The sequence below is a fragment of the Myotis daubentonii genome, chromosome 6 (genome assembly GCF_963259705.1).
Source record: "Myotis daubentonii chromosome 6, mMyoDau2.1, whole genome shotgun sequence".
NCBI lineage: Eukaryota > Metazoa > Chordata > Mammalia > Chiroptera > Vespertilionidae > Myotis > Myotis daubentonii.
In genome coordinates, this window is record NC_081845.1 from 29,385,187 (window position 1) to 29,406,849 (window position 21,663).

The 21,663-nt window shown below is 38.8% G+C and overlaps 1 protein-coding gene across 10 annotated transcripts in view; it reads left to right on the forward strand.

Moving 5' to 3' along the window:
- AIG1 (androgen induced 1) overlaps positions 1 to 21,663 on the forward strand; it is a 192,719-nt gene that overhangs the window by 53,392 nt on the left and 117,664 nt on the right. For 9 of the 10 annotated variants that reach the window (XM_059700537.1, XM_059700541.1, XM_059700543.1 and 6 more), the window contains exon 3: positions 12,381 to 12,482. The exons of the other annotated variant lie outside the window; for it this stretch is intronic. In XM_059700537.1, the coding sequence (XP_059556520.1) occupies positions 12,381 to 12,482 (102 nt within the window). The remainder of the gene's footprint in view (positions 1 to 12,380; positions 12,483 to 21,663) is intronic. 10 annotated transcript variants of the gene reach the window in all.

Consider the following 21,663-nt stretch of genomic DNA (forward strand, 5'->3'; position numbering starts at 1 on the left):
TGGGGTCCCACTATCTGGCCTTACATTCTGGTTGGCCATTTATTCACTTTTAACTTTGGAAAAGTTATTAAAATTCTCTAAATATAAGGATTTTTTATCTATAAAAATGGAAAGATAGTAGTAATAGCTGCCTCAAGGTAGTTGTGATTTTCAAATAAGATCTTGCTTGTGAAACCTCTGACCCATACATAGTGGAGATGTAATGCAGTCTTCCTAAAGCACTGGGAAAGATAACAAATATATGATGTTCTCAAAATGACAAAGTACAGTGATGGAGAACAGATTCCAGATTGCCAGGGATGAGGTTGTGGGGAGGATGTGACTCTAAGGGATAGCATTAGGGAGTTTCTTTGTGGTGATGGAAGCTTTCTGAATCCTGAACATGATAGTGGTTACACAAACGTATACATGCAGTAAAATTCCATAGTACAACACACCCTGCAGAAAAGGAGTGCATGTAAAAACTGGTGAAATCTGAATAGGGCTATAGTTTAGTTAAGAGTGTTGTACCAACGTCAGTTTTCTGATTTTAAAAATCTATCATGCTTGCATAAGATGCTGTCATGGGACAAGCTGGATGAAGGATGCACAGGGACTCTGTATTTTTTCAAGTTCTTGTGAGTCTTCAGAAATAAATAAATAAATATATATATATATATATATATATATATATATATATATATATATCCTAATATGCAAATAGACCGGATGGCAGAACAACCAAACAACTAAACAACTGGTCACTATGACATGCGCTGACCACCATGGGGTGTGTGAGGAACATGGCGGGCATCGGCTGCAGCGGGATGGTGGAGCAGGTGAACAGGAGTGCCAGACCAAAGCGGGGCGCTGGTAGCTGCCATCAGGGCAAGCCTCTAGTGCAGTGGTTCTCAACCTAATGCCATGACCCTTTAATACAGTTCCTCATGTTGTGGTGACCCCCAATTTCATTGTTACAAATTGAACATAATTAAAGCATAGTGATTAATCACAGAAACGGTATGTAATTATATATGTGTTTTCCGATGGTCTTAGGCACCCCCTGTGAAAGGGTTGTTCGACCCCAAAGGGGTCGCGATCCACAGGTTGAGAACCGCTGCTCCGTTGTTACTGAAAATTCTTTGCTCCTGCGTGCTGCAGTCCCACCAGGCGCTTGCACCTGCTGCCAGCTCCAGAGCCGCCACTCACACCCACTGTTGGCGCCCAGCTCTGGTCCTGATCGCTCGGTGTCATCAGTGGGTGTGAGCAGCAGCTGCTGGCCCCAATTGCCCCTGAAGACTTCTCCACCTCCCCCTGCTCCTGTGGGGCAATCGGGGCAGGAGCCACCACTCGCACCCGCTGATGGTGCCAGCCCCAATTGCTCCAGCAGCAGGAGCAGGGCTGCCAGCAGACAGGGGACCAGGGGTCTGTGGTGGGAGGGGCTGGGCGGGGGCACAAAGGATAGGCCAAGACCCGCCCCTGTGCCCACCGCCCACAGTTCCTTTCAAGGTACACAAATTCGTGTACTGGGCCCCTAGTAAAAATATAAAGCACCAAGAGAGATGTGACAACGCAATGGCAAGGAAATAGACTGGTTCTTGTTCTCAAAGAGTTTGCATTCCACGGGGAAGAGAATCTAGTATTTGCACAGTCAATTATTTAATCAAAAGTATGTTCAGTAGTATAAAGAATAAGCATAATGTGCTATGACAGCACATGCCAGGAAAAGGGGCAACTCAGGGCAGGCTTCTTAGAGGTTGTGAGATTTCTTATCCCATCTCTATGCTAAGGATGAGCTGGGAGGTGTGGTGAGAGGCATTCCAGGCAAAGAGAGCAGCATGCGAGGGGTCCTTGCAGATAGAAGGAGCCTTCTGCCAGCTTAGAGGGGCCAGCAAGTTAAAGGGCATAGAAGAGCCAGAGTTAAATGGGCTAGTGTTATAAGCAGAAGGCCTCATGGGGGGCAGGGAAGAAGTAACTACTTCTGACTAGGAATTGGAGGGATAGGATTGCACAACAAAAGTAACACTTGATAGAACTTGGATATTGAGGAAAAAAGTAATGAATTTCAAGCTGTAGTTATAAAATGCCCAAAGGAATGGATACTTGGAAATGTGTGGTAAGTTTGGGAAACTACACGGAGTCTGGGGATTGGGTTCCTGGAAAAAGCTGGAAAGGGACAGAGAATTTGGGGCCAGATCACAAGGGGACTTTTCCAGCCCTCATTCATTTTTATTTTTATTTATTTCAATTAATATGATATCATTGTATATTTTAATTTATTTTAATTAACATGATATCATTGTATATTTTATTTTATTTTTCAGATTGGCTGTCTTATTTTATTTTATTCAATTTATTGGGGTGATATTGGTTAATAAAATTATATAGATTTCAGGTGTACAGTGCTATAATCCATCATCTGTATATTGTATTGTGTGTTCACTACCCCAAGTCAATCTTCCTCCATCATTATTTATCCCCCCTTTTCCCTCTTCTACCTCCCCCACCTCCTTTCCCTCTGGTAATTACCACACTGTTGTCTATGTCTTGGTTTTTTTCCCGTAATCCCTTCACCTTTTTCACCCAGCCCCCCCAACTCCCCTCCCCTCTGACAATTGTTAGTCTGTTCTCTGTATCTATAAGTATGTTTCTATTTTGTTTGTTTATTTTGTTCATTAGATTCCACACATAAGTGAAATCATATGGTACTTGTCTTTCTCTAACTGGCATATTTCACTTAGCACAATCCATGCTGTCTCAAAAGATAAGATTCCCTTCTTTTTTAAAGCCAAGTAGTATTCCATTGTGTAAATATACCACAGCTCTTTTAACCACTCATCTACTGATGGGCACTTGGGCTGCTTCCAAATCTATCTTGGCTATTGTAAATAACACTGCAATAGGGGTGCATATATTTCTTCAAATTGATGTTTCTGGATTCTTCAGATATATTCCCAGAAGTGGAATTGCTGGGTCATAAGGCAGTTCTATTTTTAAGTTTTTGAGGAAACTCCATTCTATTCTCCACACTGGCTGCATCAATGTGCATTCCCACCAACAGTGCACAAATTAATAATAGATGAGATATTCCCTTTTCTCACATCCTTGCCAACACTTACTGTTTGTAGATTTATTGATGATAGCCATTCTGACAGGTGTCAGGTGATAGCTCATTGTGGTTTTAATTTGAATTTCTCTGGTGATTAGTGACATTGAACACCTTTTCATGTGTCTATTGGCCATCTGTATGTCCTCTTTGGAGAAGTGTCTATTCAGGTCTTTTTTGCCATTTTAAAAAAATTTTTTTAGTGTTGAGTTGTATAATTTCTTTATAAATTATGAATATTAACCCCTTATCAGATGTATCATCACAAAATATGTCCTCCCACTCAGTGAGTTGTCTTTACAGTTTGTTGATGGTTTCATTTGCTGTACAAAAACTTTTTTTATTTTATTCTGCAAACAAAGGGGAGAGGTGGCATTGAAAGTTTTAAACCGTGAAGTTCTTAAAAGTTTTAATAAGGTAATTCTGAAGCCAAGAAAAGGCATATGTAGAATTAAAACAACAAAACTGAAGCCAGTGGCTATCTCAATAGTCAAGGACAGGGACAGTATGGCGTGGAACTTTGTGAAAGTCAGCTTAACGTGCAATGGTCCCATCAGATCCAGGAGGTTCACTTCTAGTAATTTTTTCCTCTGAGGCACTCATATCATACCAAAAAAACCCCTTCACATAACATACCATTTTAGGATTATTGGAATTTGCAATAATTGGAGTGACTGTACATATCCATTAGTGAGTGCTTAAGTAAATTATGGCGCATAATCATATAGTGGGGTACCATGAAACACCTAAGAAAAAATGGGTATGTCCTTAAAATATTTTTAAATTAAATTACCGCTCTAATTTTGTAAAATAATGTATGGAATGCATTTTACATGAATGGAAAAATTTCTTAAATGATACACTTGCCCTTTTGACAATGACTATCTTTACAGGGTGATACTGCGAAGAATATTTACTCTTTATAGATTTCTTTATGGTAGTTTACTTACCACAAATGTTCTCATGTTTAGCAATATCTGTTGTGTTTTTACATGAATGCCATTATCTTAATTGGGTGCCACTTGAACAGGCTCTAAGATGGAGAGTCAATGCAGAAAGAGGGGTTCTTGGGAGATACACCTGTTAGGAAGTGAGGAAGACAGCTCTGGGTAAGGAGAGAAGATGACCCACAGTGCCAGTTGTAACTGAGGCATCCTGGGACCCCTAGAGCTGGAATGACCCTTCCGAGTTGCCCTAAGTTGAGGCAAGGGTGTTTGGTCTTTGTATCCTTACATCAGTCAATGATTGGGTTTGGACTGGTTTTGGAGAAGAAGCATGACCTTAGGCAAGGCAGTTCCCTAAGCTGAGGGAAATTACCAATGAAGGATGAAGCTGACCGTGGCCAACCACCAATATTCCCAGTGGTTGAGGAATGGATATATGGGTCCTGAAGAGGGGATCTGGGAGAAGCACTTCAGTATCCACTACAGTTATTTGATATATGTATAAAATGTATTCTCTGACCTTGCTAAATTACCACAGCTTAGTTTTCATGATACAAAGATAAAGGAGGGAAACAATGATCTCAATGTAGAATAAAATTCAATAAGATGAAAACTTTTTTATTAAAACAATTTTCGCAATTAGGAATAGAAAGTAATTTATTTAACTTGATGAAGGGTACTTTCTCTAGCCTATCTTTTCACTGAAGGAATGGCCTCTCTGTGGGCCCCTCAGGTTCAGTGCCTGCTGCACCAACTTGCAAGACCCAAGACTTTAGTCATCCATCTCCTTGCCCACAATGCACAGAGTGCTCTGATAATGGTACTGGCGTTTATGTCCAGAGCAAGCAACCCCAGTTTCTGGCCTTGCTACTGTTCTGATTTTTTCCCTGTCCTTTTTTTTTTTTTTGTAGTGTGTGTGTGTGCGTGTGGTGTATTTGGCTCCTAGTGATTTCTCTTCCTTTCTAGTGTGCACAGAATACATTTGAAAGTATATTTGCCATGATTTATTTAGCACCCAGTGTTTCTCAGCAGGCAGGTTTCTCGGTGTATCTGGTCTGCTGTACTGCAGAAAGCTAAACTCCAGCTGTCTTTACCAAAGATAGTTTTCCCTTTCATTGTTTATAAGGTGACTTTCAGTTTCATGTAGTTTTATTTTTTATATTTTATTCATTTTTAAGATCATTTCATTCACTTTCAGTGTCTTCTTTTGCTTTATCTTCTCTTCTTTGTCTCAGTTTTTCTACTTTGACCTCTATTCATTAACAGATAATTATTTGATCATAAATTATCTTTATCCTGACATAATTTTTCTGGTTTGTATTGTTCAGTTGCCTTTTTGAGTGGTCATATTCCACTTTCTCTCTCTTTTGTGTGTATGTGTGTGTGGTATCTGTGAATACATTCCATGTTATCCTTTTATTTATGATTTCTCATCCTTAAATTGGTCTGTTTGTCTTGAGCCAGCTCTTTGCGAAAGGCTAGGATGGGAAACAGGGTAAGGAACCGAGCTAGGGCAGTATGAATTCTGAGTCATTTTCCTCTACCACTACCCTCCCCTGGACAATGGCTTCTTTCTGGACTCTATCATTTCTCTTCCCTTGACTCATTTTCATCGTAACCCTTTTGTATGGTGACAGGTGAGCTCAAGGCTGAGCATTCATGCTGGTTACCATAGATCCTTTCTTGCTTGCCTTAACTTATCCACATCCTGCTTCTTGAAGGGATGACACATTTAACACTATCACTTATGACACCTGAAGCCAAGCAGTGCTCAGAACATTTCCCCGTGCTCTCATGCATCTCAGACCACCTGTTCCCGGCAAGGGTCATTTCCTGTCCCTTAGAGTGTGCTACCGGAATGATCTCTCTGTTCTTCTTGCTCAGCCAGAGAGCCCTTGTATCTTGTTTCTTATATCAGAGTCTTCCTCTGCCCTGGTTCAATTTTCTAATACTTGGCAGACTTTTGTAAAAGAGTGATGTTTGGATTATGGGTGCTTCTTACTTCCACTGGTTTCATTTCTGTTTCTCATTATCCTTATTCTTGGTTGATTTCTAGAAAGAGAGCCTTTAGTCTTCCATCTTGGTCTAGAAGTCCAAAGAAGGATTATTGTAAGATGATGGAAGACTTAAACAAGTGAAGGAGGAGCTAACTTATAGAAGATCAGAGAAGGGGTGGGCTAGAACAATAACCTTAGAAAGAAGGGCATATTTTCCTCACTGACAGGACAACAACAATGTAGGGAGAACATAAAAGATATATTCGAGGTCAATAGGAAGAAAATTGAAGGTGTAAAACAGTGCTTGTTCCTATGGAAGATGTGGGGTCTGACACAGATGAGAAACAGCATTGCACCTTTATTCATTTTTTTTCCCCCAGCACATTTTTATCATAAATATATTCTATGCCTGGCAGTGGGGAAATAGCAATGAAGAAGACAGACAAATTATTATTCTCTGAGACTTCACTTCCTCATAAAAGAGCCAGGCAATGAACAGTTGGACAACAACAACAAGAGCCTATTTTTTAAAAATCAGGGTCTATGATAGAAAATAATGAGGCAGAAAAGTCACTTGCAAGGCTTCCATGAAGAGGTGATGTTTAAGCTAGACCTGAAGGAACAGAGAATCCAGCCATGTGAAAACGGGGGGAGAGCATTCCTGGCAAAAATGGTCCTGAGGCAGGAAAGAGCTTAATGAGTTATAAGAACAAATTGCCAGTTGGAGCTTATGGAGCAAGAATGAATATGGTAGAAGCTTAGGTTGGAAAGGCAAGCACCAAATCACATGGGCAGTTATATGAGTTGGGTTTTTATTCCCATATTACTTATTCAGTCAGGAGAGATAATTAAGGACCTAAATATATATAAATATGGGTAAATGATAAATTCTACCAAAAAGATGATAGTTGAAAAAGGCATAACATCAACATGTGCTTTAGAAACACTCAAAATCAGTGGTTCTCAACCTGTGGGTCGCGACCATTTCACAGGGGTCGCCTAAGACCACCAGAAAACACATATATAATTACATATTGTTTTTGTGATTAATCACTATGCTTTAATTATGTTCAATTGGTAACAATGAAATTGGGGGTCACCACAACATGAGGAACTGTATTAAAGGGTCGCGGTGTTAGGAAGGTTGAGAACCACTGCAAAAAATGGAGATATGGGTTTTAAGATAATTTGAGCAGAATGCACAGCATAAAGAGTATAATGTTACTTACAGCCTCATAATTGCAAGTAGAGGAATTCCATGTCACACTTCTAGGAATGAGCACTAGAAATCAGTTGTACTCTGGAACAAAAAATACTACAATACTAGTATCAGAAGGCCCTAGGCTTCACTATTCATTCTGAATTTGAGGGTATGGCTGAGGGAAGTCAGCCAGGAGGAGACCACTTTCTGAGTCAAGGTCTCCTAGATTTTGAAAGTGAGTAAATAGGGGTCATGATAAAATAAGACAGTCACCCTGCATGGGGCCACCTGAAACAGCCAGCTAGCATCCAGAACACAACTTATTCTCATGCTTTGTGTGTTTGGAAAGAGAAATCACAACTGAGAACTTGTCTAAATATTACTGCTCAGCAACAATATGATCATGGAAAGAGTTGATGGGAAAGAAAACATGAATAGGAAATTTGGAAGCAAAGTAGAGCCCACTTGTAATCAGTATTTGGTAAAGTCTTGAGTACTAGTAAATTTGTTTTAAAGGGGAAAGTAATTCCATAGGATCATGTCATGTTGAAGCTATAGACTTTAAAGATATATTCATTTACTTTTCCCTACCTTTTTTCTCCTTCCTTCCCTCCTTCAACAGTGGATGTTTGAGATCATGTTAAATGACCTTTACAGACCAATCTATAGATAAGTAGCTTTTCCTTTTTGCCTCCTTTGTGGCACTATTCTCTGCAGCATCTTTGGCATTCTAATGTTTTACTGAATTCCAAAGAGTTCCTCACTGGTCAATAAAGCTTCTTCTTAGAGAGCAGGCTAATGTTGATCAGCTTCAGCTTCTACTAGACTCCATATGAGAGACTCCTTACAGAATGTGAGAAAGGGTGAATCCAGTTTTCCTTAGGTTTCACTGCTAACAGTCCCAGCGGTTCAAATGAGGCCTCAATGACTTGCTGTAACACAGGTATTTTTGTCTGGGACACTTGAAGGACTGGAAAGTGACAGTGCTCCTTTCACTCTCAGTTCAAGTACAGTATTCTGGTCCTGGCAGCTGAGAAGCAGCAGGTGTGTGCTGAGGAATAGCTGGCCATTGGCCCTGGCCAGGGAAAGAGCTTCTTCACAACAGTGGAGGGTTTCACTATCCCCACCAGTGGTCAGCAAACTCATTAGTCAACAGAGCCAAATATCAACAGTACAACGATTGAAATTTCTTTTGAGAGCCAAATTTTTTAAACTTAAACTATATAGGTAGGTACATAGTTATTAATTTAATTAGGGTACTCCTAAGGCTTAGGAAGAGCCACACTCAAGGGGCCAAAGAGCCGCATGTGGCTTGCGAGCCGCAGTTTGCCGACCAACGCTAGCCTGTCCAAGAGCACCTATTTTTGTTTCCTATCTGTGCCCTGGTAGTAAAGCTCAAACTTATTTTGGGTTTGCTGATGACCATACTTCCAAGAGGATATCAGTGCAGGGAAGCCAAGAAGCTACCATCTGTACTGTGTTTATATCTCAAGAATTATTTGAAGGTTGATTACTCAGCTGTGTCTCTTGACCTTCTAGTGTTACACTAAGAAAGGTGACTAACTTTCTTTTTGTCACTTCACTTTTAATAACTCATGTAATTCCTTCACCATATGCTAGGGTCATGGAATTGACTAGATTGCGCTATTAAGTATTGAGCCCGCAATGCTTTACATGTGGTAGGCACACTGAAAGATCATTCATGGTGAACAGAAAGTGGCTCTCATCTGTGGTAAATGATTAACAACCAGTCATCCAGGGGGAAAAAATACCTGCTCTGTAGTATTTGCTGATTTCCATAGTGGAATACTAAGAACAACTTTATAAATTCAAAAACTTAGATGAAATGGGCACATTCCACAAAGTGTAACTCAAGAAAAAAAAAATAGAAAACCTAGAAACTCTGTATCTATTAAAGAACTTGAATTCACAATTAAATCCCACAAGAAAACCTACAAGTCCAGATATCTCCACTAGGAAAGCATATCACATAGATAAGGAAGAAATGATACCAATCTTGCATAAAGTTCTTTAGAAAATAGAGAACACTTTTCAAATTACCTTTTGAGGCCAGCATTATCCTGTTACCAAAATTAGAAAAAGACAGCATGAGAAAAGAAAACTAACAGTAGATCAATAAAGGTGGAAAACAAATCCTAACAAAATATCAGCAAGTTAAATCCAGTATTATATCTAAAATTATAATACATAATTACCAAGAATTAAAAGTTGGTTTAACATTAAAAATCAATCAATGTAATTTATCATATTAACAGAATAAAGGAGAAAAACTACATGATTACCTTAAAATACACAGCAAAGCTATCTGAAAACAAACCAGCACTCACTCATTACAGACATAAATTAACAATAGATGAGATATTCCTCAACTTGATAAAAGGCATATAAGAAAAACCTGCAGCTAAGATCAAATTTAAATGTTGAAAGACTTAACACTTTCCCTAAGATAAGGAAGGAGACAGGCATGCTCACTCTTAATCACATCTAATGAACATTTTGCTGAAGGTCGTAGGTTGTGCAATATGAAAAGAAAAAGCAATAAAAGGCATACAACTTATAAAGGAAGAGAAAAACTGTCTTTATTCGCAGATCATGCACATATAAAAGTCTAAAACACTTTATAAAATTCTCAAACTACTAAGTGAATTGAACAAATGTCAAAACACAAAAATCATTTATATTCTTATATACTGGCAACAAAGAATATAAAAGAAATTTAATACTATCTATAATAGCATAAAAATCAAATGCTTAGTGGCAGACTTAACAAAATATGTGCAAGATCTATATATATGGAAGACTACAAACATTGAGAAATTAAAGACCTAAATAAATGGAGATATAATATGTTCATGGGCTAAAGACTTAATATTGTTAAGATGTCATTTCTTCCCAAGTTGAATATATTGATTCAATAGTGATAATCATAACTCTAGCAGGATATTTTTATAGAAATTACTATGCTGAGATTCTAAAACTTAATGGGGAATGCAAAGGACTTAAAATAGCCAAAGCAATTTTAGAAAGAACACAGAGAGAGAACATGTGTTAAGCAGAATCCTAAAATGACCCCAAGATTCCACTCCCCCTCCTATTTCTGCTGAGAGGCCAGTATAATTCCTTCTCAAGTATGAGAGGGGCCTGTGAATATGATGGGATTTCACTTTCATGATTAGGTTTCATTATATAGCAAAGGTAAGAGGATTTCCACCTGTGGCTCCATCTCGGATTGAAATGGCGTAGTGCCTGTGTGGACCCCAATGTAAATCTTTTGTTCTCACTCTACAGATACAAATGCTTCAGGTCAAGGGATACATTTCACAATCAACCCCTGCAGTCAGACCTAGGACAGAGGCCCACATAGGCCCTGAGGCATACTTGTGTCTCTGGGAATTCCAAGGTCATGGTTTCCTAGGATGTAGACTAGAAGAGGAGGGGTGCAGGTTCCATCTAGACAAGCCACTCAGCCCTGGGATCTCCTCACTCCATGGTAAGGAAAGAGGCTCAAGGTGGCTAGAGTAGGGCCTTCCAAAGCAGGACATTTCAAACTCTTATGTGCATATGAATGACCCCAGGCTCTTACTGAAATGCAGGATCAAAACACATCAGGATGAGAGTGGTATTCTGCACATCTAAGAAGCTCTTAGGTGCTGCTGATCCATGGACCCCACTTTGTTAGCAAGGCTATAGCTTGTAGGTCTGCAGGCAGGTAACACTGATAGCTACTATATTTGAAGTCTGTAGTGGGATGAATAAACTAAAATTGTGGATAATTAAAAAATTTTGTATTATACTTGTAACCATCCTAATGATAAGAACAGGTTTTTTTTTTCTTTTTTCATCTTGTACACTTACCAGTGAGTGAAAATAGTTCACCCAAAAGCAGGTAAATAAATGGGAACCCACTCATATTAAAATTATGTGTATAATCTACAATTGTATATTGCAGTTATCATTCAGTATGTTTTATGAAAGAATAAATGTTCATAATATCCTAGATTTTAAAGGTGATTGTTTTTCAGGCAAATCAATCCATGTAATAATTGAGATACTTGGAATATAAATTTGGAACCCATCTGATTACTAGCCTTGAGCTATAACCACCAGGGGTTTTATAAAAATTGGCATTAAAATATTTATTATTTTTATTAATAAAATGTGGGGACATGGATGACATAAGAAATGAGATGTAAATTGTTTCTGTTGAATATTCATGAGGCATTTTATTATTCTCTAGTATTTATTGGTTGAGATATAACTCTACAGAGACTTTGATGGATCCTCCCTCTGGGATCAAATGCTACATTTACTATGTACAAAAGCATCCACTTTTTCTTTTAAATTCAATGCTGAAGGTTAAGACCTCGGGCCATTCTTTTCTTTATTGTACCTGAACTTATTCTCCCATAATTAGTTTGAAGAAAAAATGATAATAAATTGAGTACTCTACTCTCTTTTGATGATTATGTTGCTGATGGGTCAAAATCCACCTCTGGAACCCAGATGAACTTACAAGAGAATTAGGAATCTTCCTTTGCCTTCCGTACGCTCTACTTCTCAGAGCAGCTAAAGCCCCTGCTAAGGGTACATACTAGTAAATTAATACATTTGCTCACAATGTGACTTTAGGACATTTTATAGCAGCGATTCTAATGCAGTTAGTGGTGAACTAGAAATTTGAGAATGCGAAGATTAATTTAAACCACATGATGAGTTCAAGGAAAAGGGACATCCACTACAGATTCTTGAATGTGTGCTAACTCTGTACTGTGGGGAATGGGATCCAAAACCACCAGTGAACTTTTAAACCCTCTTGAAAGGAATCAAACCAACCCAATTAGCCCTGGGAGGGAGCTATTGCAGACAACAGACAGATCATTTCTCTCCCCCTCAGAGAGATCCCTCTGCCTGAGAAAACACAATTGAGAGATCAGGGAAGGAGGAGGGCCTCCAACCATTACCACTAATGGCCTGAAGTTAGAACTGTCTTTCTGGTCATTAGCTGGTTTACTGATTTGTCTTTCATTATAGATTACAAATACTGTTGGGTTCTTTGAACAATAGATAATTAACAAATTGTATGTTGTGGATAATTGGTGAATTTGAAATAAAGGATTTCTTTTCCCTTCCAGTTTGTTGTAGTGGTGTTCTGGATCATTTATGCCTATGACAGAGAGATGATTTACCCGAAGTTGCTTGATAATTTTATCCCAGGGTGGCTGAACCACGGAATGGTGAGTCAACTAAAACAAATGATAACTTTTTTTTTTTAATCTATTAAGTGATAACTTAGGCTTTCCATAGACTCTCTAAATAACTGTGAAATATTGGAAGGTTATAACCAAAGAAGAATACTGAGTGTAAATAAAATAATGTCTTCCCATGAAATTGAGTCACTACTAAAGCTGTGCATAAAGGAATCCACAGTTTATAAGAGGCACCAGTGGTCTTAGATAATACAACTAGCTTATTCTGGGATGAATTTGCACCATTGAAAGGCTCATCCACTCACGGAGCCTGAGAATCAATTCCCACCTGCACAACTACTGACACTCTGCTCCTCCTCCACTCACATCAGTGGGATTGTTCTGGAAGTAACTGCTTATTGTACTGGAGAATTTCTCCTTGAGGAGCAGCAGGGCTATTCTGTTTCCTGGGATATGGGCATTGGAGGTGTCCTTGGGTGTGGCTGCCTTGTCAGGTCTGCCCATCCCAGGGTATTGGCCTGTGGCTGCTAGGTCTTTTCCTTCTCCTTGGTCTAATTCTTTCTGATGCTTTAGCCATTGTGTTACCTTCCCTAGTTTCAAATCAAATACTTTGGATGGTTTGAACATTACTTTACAAGATTTGAAGAGATATTATCTCCAAAGAAATATTCCCTTTCTGCTTCTGGAATTGAGCACTATTTTGTTAGTAACTAAGAAGCCTGCAATTTTTTTTGGTTTATAGCAATTTTTAGACTGTCACTGGGTGCTCCTGGAGAAAAGGGCAACCCATTACAGAAATTATAGGGGAGCAAAGAGCTAGATACAGTGTCTTAGGTCCAAAATAACAGTTTGCTCCCTGCCCCAATTCTGGTATGTTTTAAGAAAAGTGGTGTGTACTAACAAATAAATAGTATTATGCCGAATGGCTTTGATCAATTCTTTTGTAAGCCTCTTTGTCAAAAGTGGCACGTCTCAGAGAACTAGAAGTTTATTTGAGCCCAATAGAGCCACACTGTTGAAGGATTAACATGGCACCTCTAGTCTAATTCCCAAGAAATCGGCTCTGTCTTACTGCTTCACTTTAGCCATCTAAGGGACCTGACTTGGTTACTCGGCCCCTCTTTAACTTCCTACTCCTCTTGATTGTGAAAGCTCTTTCATGACTACATGTCTTTGCAGTCCTCTGCCCCATATGCTCTTCCTATTCTTTGCTGGGAAACTACTGCTTATCCTGCTAGTTTAGATAACATCTCTAAGAAGTCTTGCCTCACTCTCCCAAGTCAAGTTAGCTCTTCTGTCATCGGTGCTTTCACAGTACCTTCATATCTCTACTTCGCGCTTCTATTTCCCCCACAAAAATGCTACACTCCCAGGGCAAAACAGCAGCCTTCAATCCCCAAGCACTCTGCCCAGCTCCTGGCTTATTGTAGAATCAATACATATTTGTTAGATTGATGAATGAATTCAGTATTGCCAGTTTCTATAATTCTGTGCCAGTCAATACTAATAGCTATTATTTTTGAGAACTTACTGTATGCCAGGCATTCTATAGTGATTATATCATTTAATTTTCACACGGGTACTATGAGTGAGGAAGTATTATCCTTTTACAGATGAAGACACTTCAGCTCAGAAAGTTTCTAATACTGGAAGGGCCTTAGCTGAGAACAATTGGTGTATCATGTGCTTAGAAGTATAGTCCTTGACTATTTGGATCCCTCAATTGAACAATATTACCTTTGGGCCTGAGAACGAATCACCACCTTTGCAGATCTTGGCACTATTTAATGTTTCCAATGAATGGTTTATTGAGCATGTAGGCAGCCATTAGAACTTCAATTTGAGTCTCTTCATTTTCCCTTGATTCACTTGGATGGGTTAAAATTCTCACTCTTGGAGGCACACACTACATAAAAATGCAAGGAGGATTCCGTGCCACAAATATTTAGGAAAAGGATAAGATAAATTTATTAGCATTTCAAATCCTCAGATAATATGAGCTCAATAGACTCTTTTACAATGAATTTTGTGTCTTAGTAGAGAAAAATGACCCTTTCTTTGCTTTTTTTTCATGTTTTAATTCATGTTTCTAAAGATACAAACAACCAAGTTGAATATGGTAGCTGAGGGATATTTCGTAATATTAACTAATTTACATTACTCTAAATTTGTATATATGACAATTTAAATACAATATGGCTAAAACATGATGCTATTTTAAATTGACAATTAAAATATGAACATTAAATACTAGAATCATGAATAATTGCATTTTTATAAAATGTGTAATAAGATTTATGAAATTTCAAAAAATTAAGTAAATACTTTTAGCTTTTTAAAATTTTATTTAAAAGTTTAATAAGTAATTATAATTTGTACTTGCTTTTAATCTTAATAGACATCTTGAATATTTAATTTAAAAAATAGAAAAATAATTCAATTAAAAATTTACATTTATTTTTAATTTCACATTTTGCTGAAAACATTTAAATTGTGTACACTTTGATTATAATTACATTGCATGTTTAATTAATGTTAGATTTAGCTTACAATAATACTATCAGGAGAGCTCAAATTTTGTGAAAATTTCCATTATAACAACAAATTTCATGAATTTATTGAAATGAAGACAAGAAAATAAAATTTTAAAATATTTATACTTATATTAAATATTTTATATTCATATTTGTCATTTATTTTGATTTACCTTTATTTTATTACTCATCTAATCATATGTTTCCTATTTTGTTGTATGAAAATATATCTAACAAGGTAGGATTATAAAACATATTTTTCAATACTTTACTAGCTTAATTTGTAACTTCTAGATATTTCTGCAAATGGTTTATGGCCCACGAGGCCTATTTGCTGTTGCCTGTTTAGATATTTGTAGCTACAGGAATTCCTAGGGAGAATGCAGCCTGTACTTATTATGTGTAGGTTACATTCGTTGTTTGCAGAGGCTCAACATAATTTCTAGGGATCCGGAGCCCTGAACCACAGAACTCAGATGCAGTTTATAAGCCCATCATGTCACCATTTCAGAAGACTTTATGAAGTCACTCTTAAATTTACCGCATTTAAACTTCCCAGCACAAAATTAGTCAGAAACGAACATAAGGGGAAACTCACAGAATCTGAAATTCACAGGGTTTTCATTTTGCTATGCACTGAAGTTGCCAGAAGTTAGACATGATTATAACGAAAGGCAGGTATTCTGTCACTTCCTTCCCACTCTCTCCCTCTTTTTTTCTCAGCGAGTAATCCTAGCTTTGCAGAAGAGAAGAGGAAATGGGTGACTAGAGGAGCTAGAAAACTAATAAACCCTCGGTGTGTAACCACTAAATTATCTCCAGACTCCATGAAAATAGCACCAAAAAGAAGGAATTTTAACTTATTACAATTAAAATATAAGCATATAAATATAGCAAATTTAAATGGAGTCAGTTCAGTATCCAAAATAAAAAAAACCCATCTATCCTGGAAGCCCTAATTATCTTTGTATTCCCAGCAATTCAAAAAAACATGATGTCCACAAGGCATTCACTTAGTGTTGATGATAAAGATGTTTGTGCATTTGCTTTTGAAACTTGGAAGAATGTCAGGTTTACATTTATATCCTTCTACCACCTTTCTATCCTCGGTCCACTGATGACCAGACAAAAGAAAAACAGAGATGATATCAGCAAATAAATCAGTTTCTTAATTGTAATGAGAATGGTCATGGACAGTTGTGTGAAGGTTCTGCAGGGCTGCAATGTGGGGCTGGCAGGGAGGGTCTGCACTCCCCCCCCCCCCCAGGTATTTATTAAATACCTATGCTGTGCAAAGCACCCTGCTATGTTCTGGGTGGTTACAGGATGAGAAAAACACTTGCAGTTTTAGAGGATGGAAATGGCACGTGTGAAGTAGAGGAAGGTAAGTAGGAAAATAGAATATCCCAACAGGCTGCATTCACTCTGACAAGGAGAAGCAGTAATTTTTGTTCTGGCTTGTTGCAAAAATAGAACCCTGAACCTTTCTCTTCTGCTGATTATAGTTTTACAGCATTGCCCATGGAGTAAACATACATTAAAAGCAATAAATAAATAAATATTTAAACTCTGGTATGATTGCAGACTCTCACTAATGCTGTAACAGGAAAAAAACAACAACGAGACAGTGTCTCTGCTTACTGAAGACCTAATTAATGTTTATGCAGTGCTTTGAGATTGCCAAGCACTGTGGAAGGTTAGGATATTATTATTATTATTACCACAGATCTTTCAGCAGACATGACCTAGATATTCTTATAATCACAGCAGGAGTTGTTCATTCCCCATATAATTTATAAGGAGAGGGGGAAAAAGCACCCCACCTCTCTTCATGCTTGATTTGTCAGTTGTTCTTGTTATACGTAACTGATCCTCAAGAGAACGTTAATTTAGGCAACTATTTATTCTGTTCAGTATTATTTTGACATTTGATAATTACTGAAGTTTTTGTACATCTGTCTTTCCCAGAAGAAAAGGCATTAAATGCTGCTTGTATGATCATTGGTTTTGCAGGAACTTGGCTTTGACATTATTCTTTTGGTAAACTTCCAGTTCAAGGATACGCAGATTATACATTTCAGTACCATAGAGCCTGTACCACTCTGATATTTTACAAAAGAAGCTGTTGGTTGAGAGAAGACCATTGTAAACATTCCGAATGAAAAGACTGACCTTTCTCAGTTTTCCCAATATATTCTAAAGTAGCTAGAAGATATCTGGAAATTTTTAAAAATAAAAGTTCAGACTGGAACAGAGGTCAGAAATTTCTTGGGAACCTCTTTCTAAGACTCCCAGTGGACCTCCCAAAGAAAACAAATAAGACCCCAAGAGCCAGGATAAAGGAGAGTTAATGTCCACAGTGAGGTAGACACTGTCAGCAATGATGCATACTGTTCTTGGGTGTAAGGTTTTGTGTTTTTTTCATATTTAATTCTACCGATCATAGCTTCTTCCATTGCAAAATTTTACTTGTGATCATTAGTTCTACCAAGTCCAATTCTACTGTCAGATTTTGCTGATCTAAATTTTGACATGAAGTTTTGATTATTCTATTAAAGTCAGTAATGGGCTTTAAGATATTTAATTTTAACTGTTGCCATTTTTACTGTTTATTTATTTCTAACAAAAATATTGTACATTGGAGAAAATATATTTTTTAAACTGATGTTTGAGAAAACTTTGAACAGTTTATGAGGTAGAGAGACCAAGAGAGTTTTCCAGATTCACACATAAAATGCATAGAAGTTGCATCTTCATCCTAACAAGTCAAAAGCTGGAAAAAGAAAAATCAACATCTCTTCTTGCATCCTTAAGAGGGGGAGGACACAGGGAAAACTCAAAGATTGGAAAGACAGATAGGCATATGTAAAGAATAATAAAGTACTGGAGCAGATATTCATGAGTGAGAATTAAAAAATTCCAGGGGAATCTAGTCTTAGGGATCCCCAGATATTGTGAGATTTACCTCCAGGAGCTCGACTGGGTTCCCATAGTAAATATCTGAGAAAAATCTCCTGCTTCCAGCACTGGCAGGGGAAAAGCAATCATTTTAAATACACTGGAGCATCCTGTTTTTAACAAGGTCTGCCCTCAGGTGAAGCTAACCACAGTCTAAGTTGCTGTGCTAGAGGATGTGTCAATAGAATCCTTGGAAAACTAAAAAATAAAGAGAACAAACACTGAAAAAAAATAGACCAGAATATGCAAGGACTGTGGGCCAACTACAAAAAAAGTGTAATACATGCATGATGAGATTACCAGGAGGAGAAGAAAAAGGAAGGAACCAAAAAAATAAGACTGAGAATTTCCCCCAGATTGTCAGACAGCAAACCACAGAGTCAGGAAGCTCAGGAAACACCAAGTCAGATAAATACCAAAAAATCTACACCTAGACATATTGTTTTTAAATACAGGAAATAAGAGATAAAGAAAAACACCTGAAAGATGCAAGAGAAATCCAGAGAATTGGTGAGAGAAATAAGACTTAGAGAGAGGCTAAGATGGGGAAAGGGAAAGAGAGGAGAAAAGAAAATGTGGTAATGTCATGGGTGAAAAGAGAGATGGCTGCAGGAAGGAGGGATATCAAGTAAGGAGATGGGAAGACAATTGGGGGAAGGAAAGTTTAAAATGTCCTAGGTTAAAGAAGGCACAATGGCTAAGACATACAGACTCTTTGAAGTTTGGAGATTAACTTTTTTTCCCCTGCAGTGCTTGGTATAGTGCTCAGCATATTATAGGTACTCAGTAACTATTTTATAAATCAACTAGAGGCACGGTGCACAGATTCATGCACCAGTGGAGTCCCTCAGCATGGACTGCAGGGATCAGGCTGAAACCTACAGTCCATCATCCCCCAAGGAATGTAGTAGTGCATGAAATGGCAGGCGGCCTAGGAGGAGCCCCAAGCCGGGCCGGGCACCACTATGCTCCCACTTATCCCGGCCCTGCTGCACCTGCCACCGCCACTCGGTAGGCTCACTGATGCTCTGCTGCGGTCTCCATGTGCCCATCCCAGGGTGATACTGGTGTGCCTATGACCGAGAAGCAGCCACAGGCTCTCACCCAGTCAGTCTCAATGCCTCATGATCCTGGTCTGGGTTGAGGAGGGACACGCAGGGGGAGTGTCTGTGGGAGAGGCTTGCGCCACTGCAGCTGCGCTCGCCAGCCGTGAGCCCAATGTTTGGCACCTGTTGGTCAGCTGAGTGGCACTCCTGCTATGGGAGCGCACTGACCACGAGGGGGCAGCTCCTGCATTGAGCATCTGCCCCCTGGTGGTGAGTGTGCATCATAGCAACCAGTTGAATGGTTGAAAGGTCTCTTGGGTTTTTATATATATAGATAGATGTTAGTTGATTGAGCTGGCCTCCTTACTGTTTCTTAGACACATCAAGTACCCTCCTGCTTTGGAATGCTGTCCCCTAGAAATCTGCTTGGCTTACTCCTTCACCTCCTTGAAGTCTTTGCTCAAAATCACCTTCTCAGCCCATTAAGCACTACAACAACCCCCAACGCCCTCCCCCCCCAGAGTTCCTTATCCTGCTCTTTATCCCTCTCATGGCACCTATCATCCTTGACATATTACATGATTTTACTTATATGTTGTATTTGTGCCTTATTGTCCATCTTCCTGTGCTAGAATATAATTTCCATAAGGAGAGATCTTTGGTTTACTGAGTTATCCCAAGCACTTAGAACAGTGTCTCCACATAATGGGCAATCAATGAATATTTGTTACAATATTGCATGTCCATGCTTTCTCTTGTTCTCTTCTCCTCCACTTTTTATCTTTTCTTTTCCTAATAATTGACAGAAAATATAACCCAAACCATTCACTTCTGTCCTTACTTGTATTTTACTTCACTCTTCAATCCCAGCTGCACTGCAGCTAAATCCTGCATGTATGGCTTGCTTCCCCCCTCTCAGAAGGTCTTATTGGTTGGTACATGTCATGTTATTATTACTGCTTGAGAAGGGCTGAATAGATGAATAAAGAACACAACATGAGTGCCCCAAAACGAGCTACAGGCCAGTTATATAATAGCCTGGATCAAATTTATTGAAAAGCTCTTCCATATTGATTATTTCATCTGGGTATTAGTTATTTTTCCTCTAGGGTAAGAGTCAGTGGCTTTTTAAAGCAATTTCCTGGCTTAACAAATTCCTTTGTAGAACTACTTTTTTATGCAAGGGTAAAATTCAAGGCTAATAATATTTGGTTTATACTCTGCCCTTTTTCTTGCTACATTTAATAGATGAGCAGGCCCAGCAGTTGTGTGAGTTCATCAAAAGGTCTGTAAGTCATAGTCAGATGTTTTCGGGTCAGCAAAACCCAAAGTGTGGTTTATTCAAGTCTTTTACCCCTAATCCTTAAATCCATCGATATTTCAAAGTAAACTTAATTCATATGTTTCTCATTCATTTGCCCTTAGTCAGGGAGGGGGTGGAGCAGGGAGGAAGGTATTGTCTTAGGAACTGGCTTCCTTCTTCACTACCACAGACAGATCATTCATTAGCCACAGACCCAACTCCTTGGCAGAAGTCTATTCCTTTATCCTTTCCAGTTCCCTTTTAATTGAAGCTTCAGCCTCAGCAAGCATCAGTGACAGCTGCCAAGGAAAGTGAAGTGGAAAGAAGCTGCATTTTCTATCATGGGAGCACAGAATTCCAGAACCTTAAACTTGAGAAGTGATTCTAGATCATCTTATCCATATGCCATGTGACACTTTAATCACCTGAACAGCATCCTGGCAAATTCCCTTTCACTTCCTGCCTGAGCATCTCCAGTGATGGAGCTTCCGCAGTGGCCACAACCATGAGTCTTCAGCTATAAGATAGACTGTTGCAAGGAACTGAGTCTTCTGTTCAAGTTTCAATCTGCCCAGTCCCTTCATCTGTTCTGCAGGATTCAAACTCCAGTCCTCTTTGTTCTCATGTTCTCTTCCAAGAGAACTCTCCCTCATGACTTCACTCTCTGCCATACCTGGGTCATTCCTGAGTCTGTACCTCCTGGTCCACCTTCCCAAGGAGCATCACACTCTGCATTTGACACAACCTTGAAATGAACATATTGAAACTAACTCATTACATTAACTCCTCCTCTAAATCTCATTACTCCTCTCATGTTGCCATCTTAGTAATGGCAGGATGCATCTACAAGCTCCTCTTCCTACCACATCCCCCACAGTTAACGATTCTTATCAGATGTAGCTCCAAAGTAGCTCCAATGTCTGCCTAAGCCTCCTCACCTCCACCATCCCTTCTTTTGTCCTAGGTGTCACTATCTCTCAACTGAGCAGAGGCAACAGGCTTACCTCCCATCTCTCTGCCTCCTCACTGTCTGTCTCCTCACCACATCTTTCTCCACATTGCTGCCTCAGTTACCTTTCTAGAAAATCCGATGTTCTGATGATTTCTTGCTACATTCCTTTCTTAGACATCAGCCATCCTCAGTCTTCTAGGCATCTGAGTGCCTTCTCAGTGCACCCAGAACACCTTGTTCATACACCTATGATTTCTCTTATCACATTGTTTGGTTACTGTTTATTTACATGTTTATTCTTCCAATGGCCTATGAGGCCATAAAGGGCCGCAACTGTTTGTGGGTTTTCTTCATCTTTTTCTCCAGAACCTAGCATAATGTCTGGCATTTAGTGCATAGTCAGCAAATATTTATT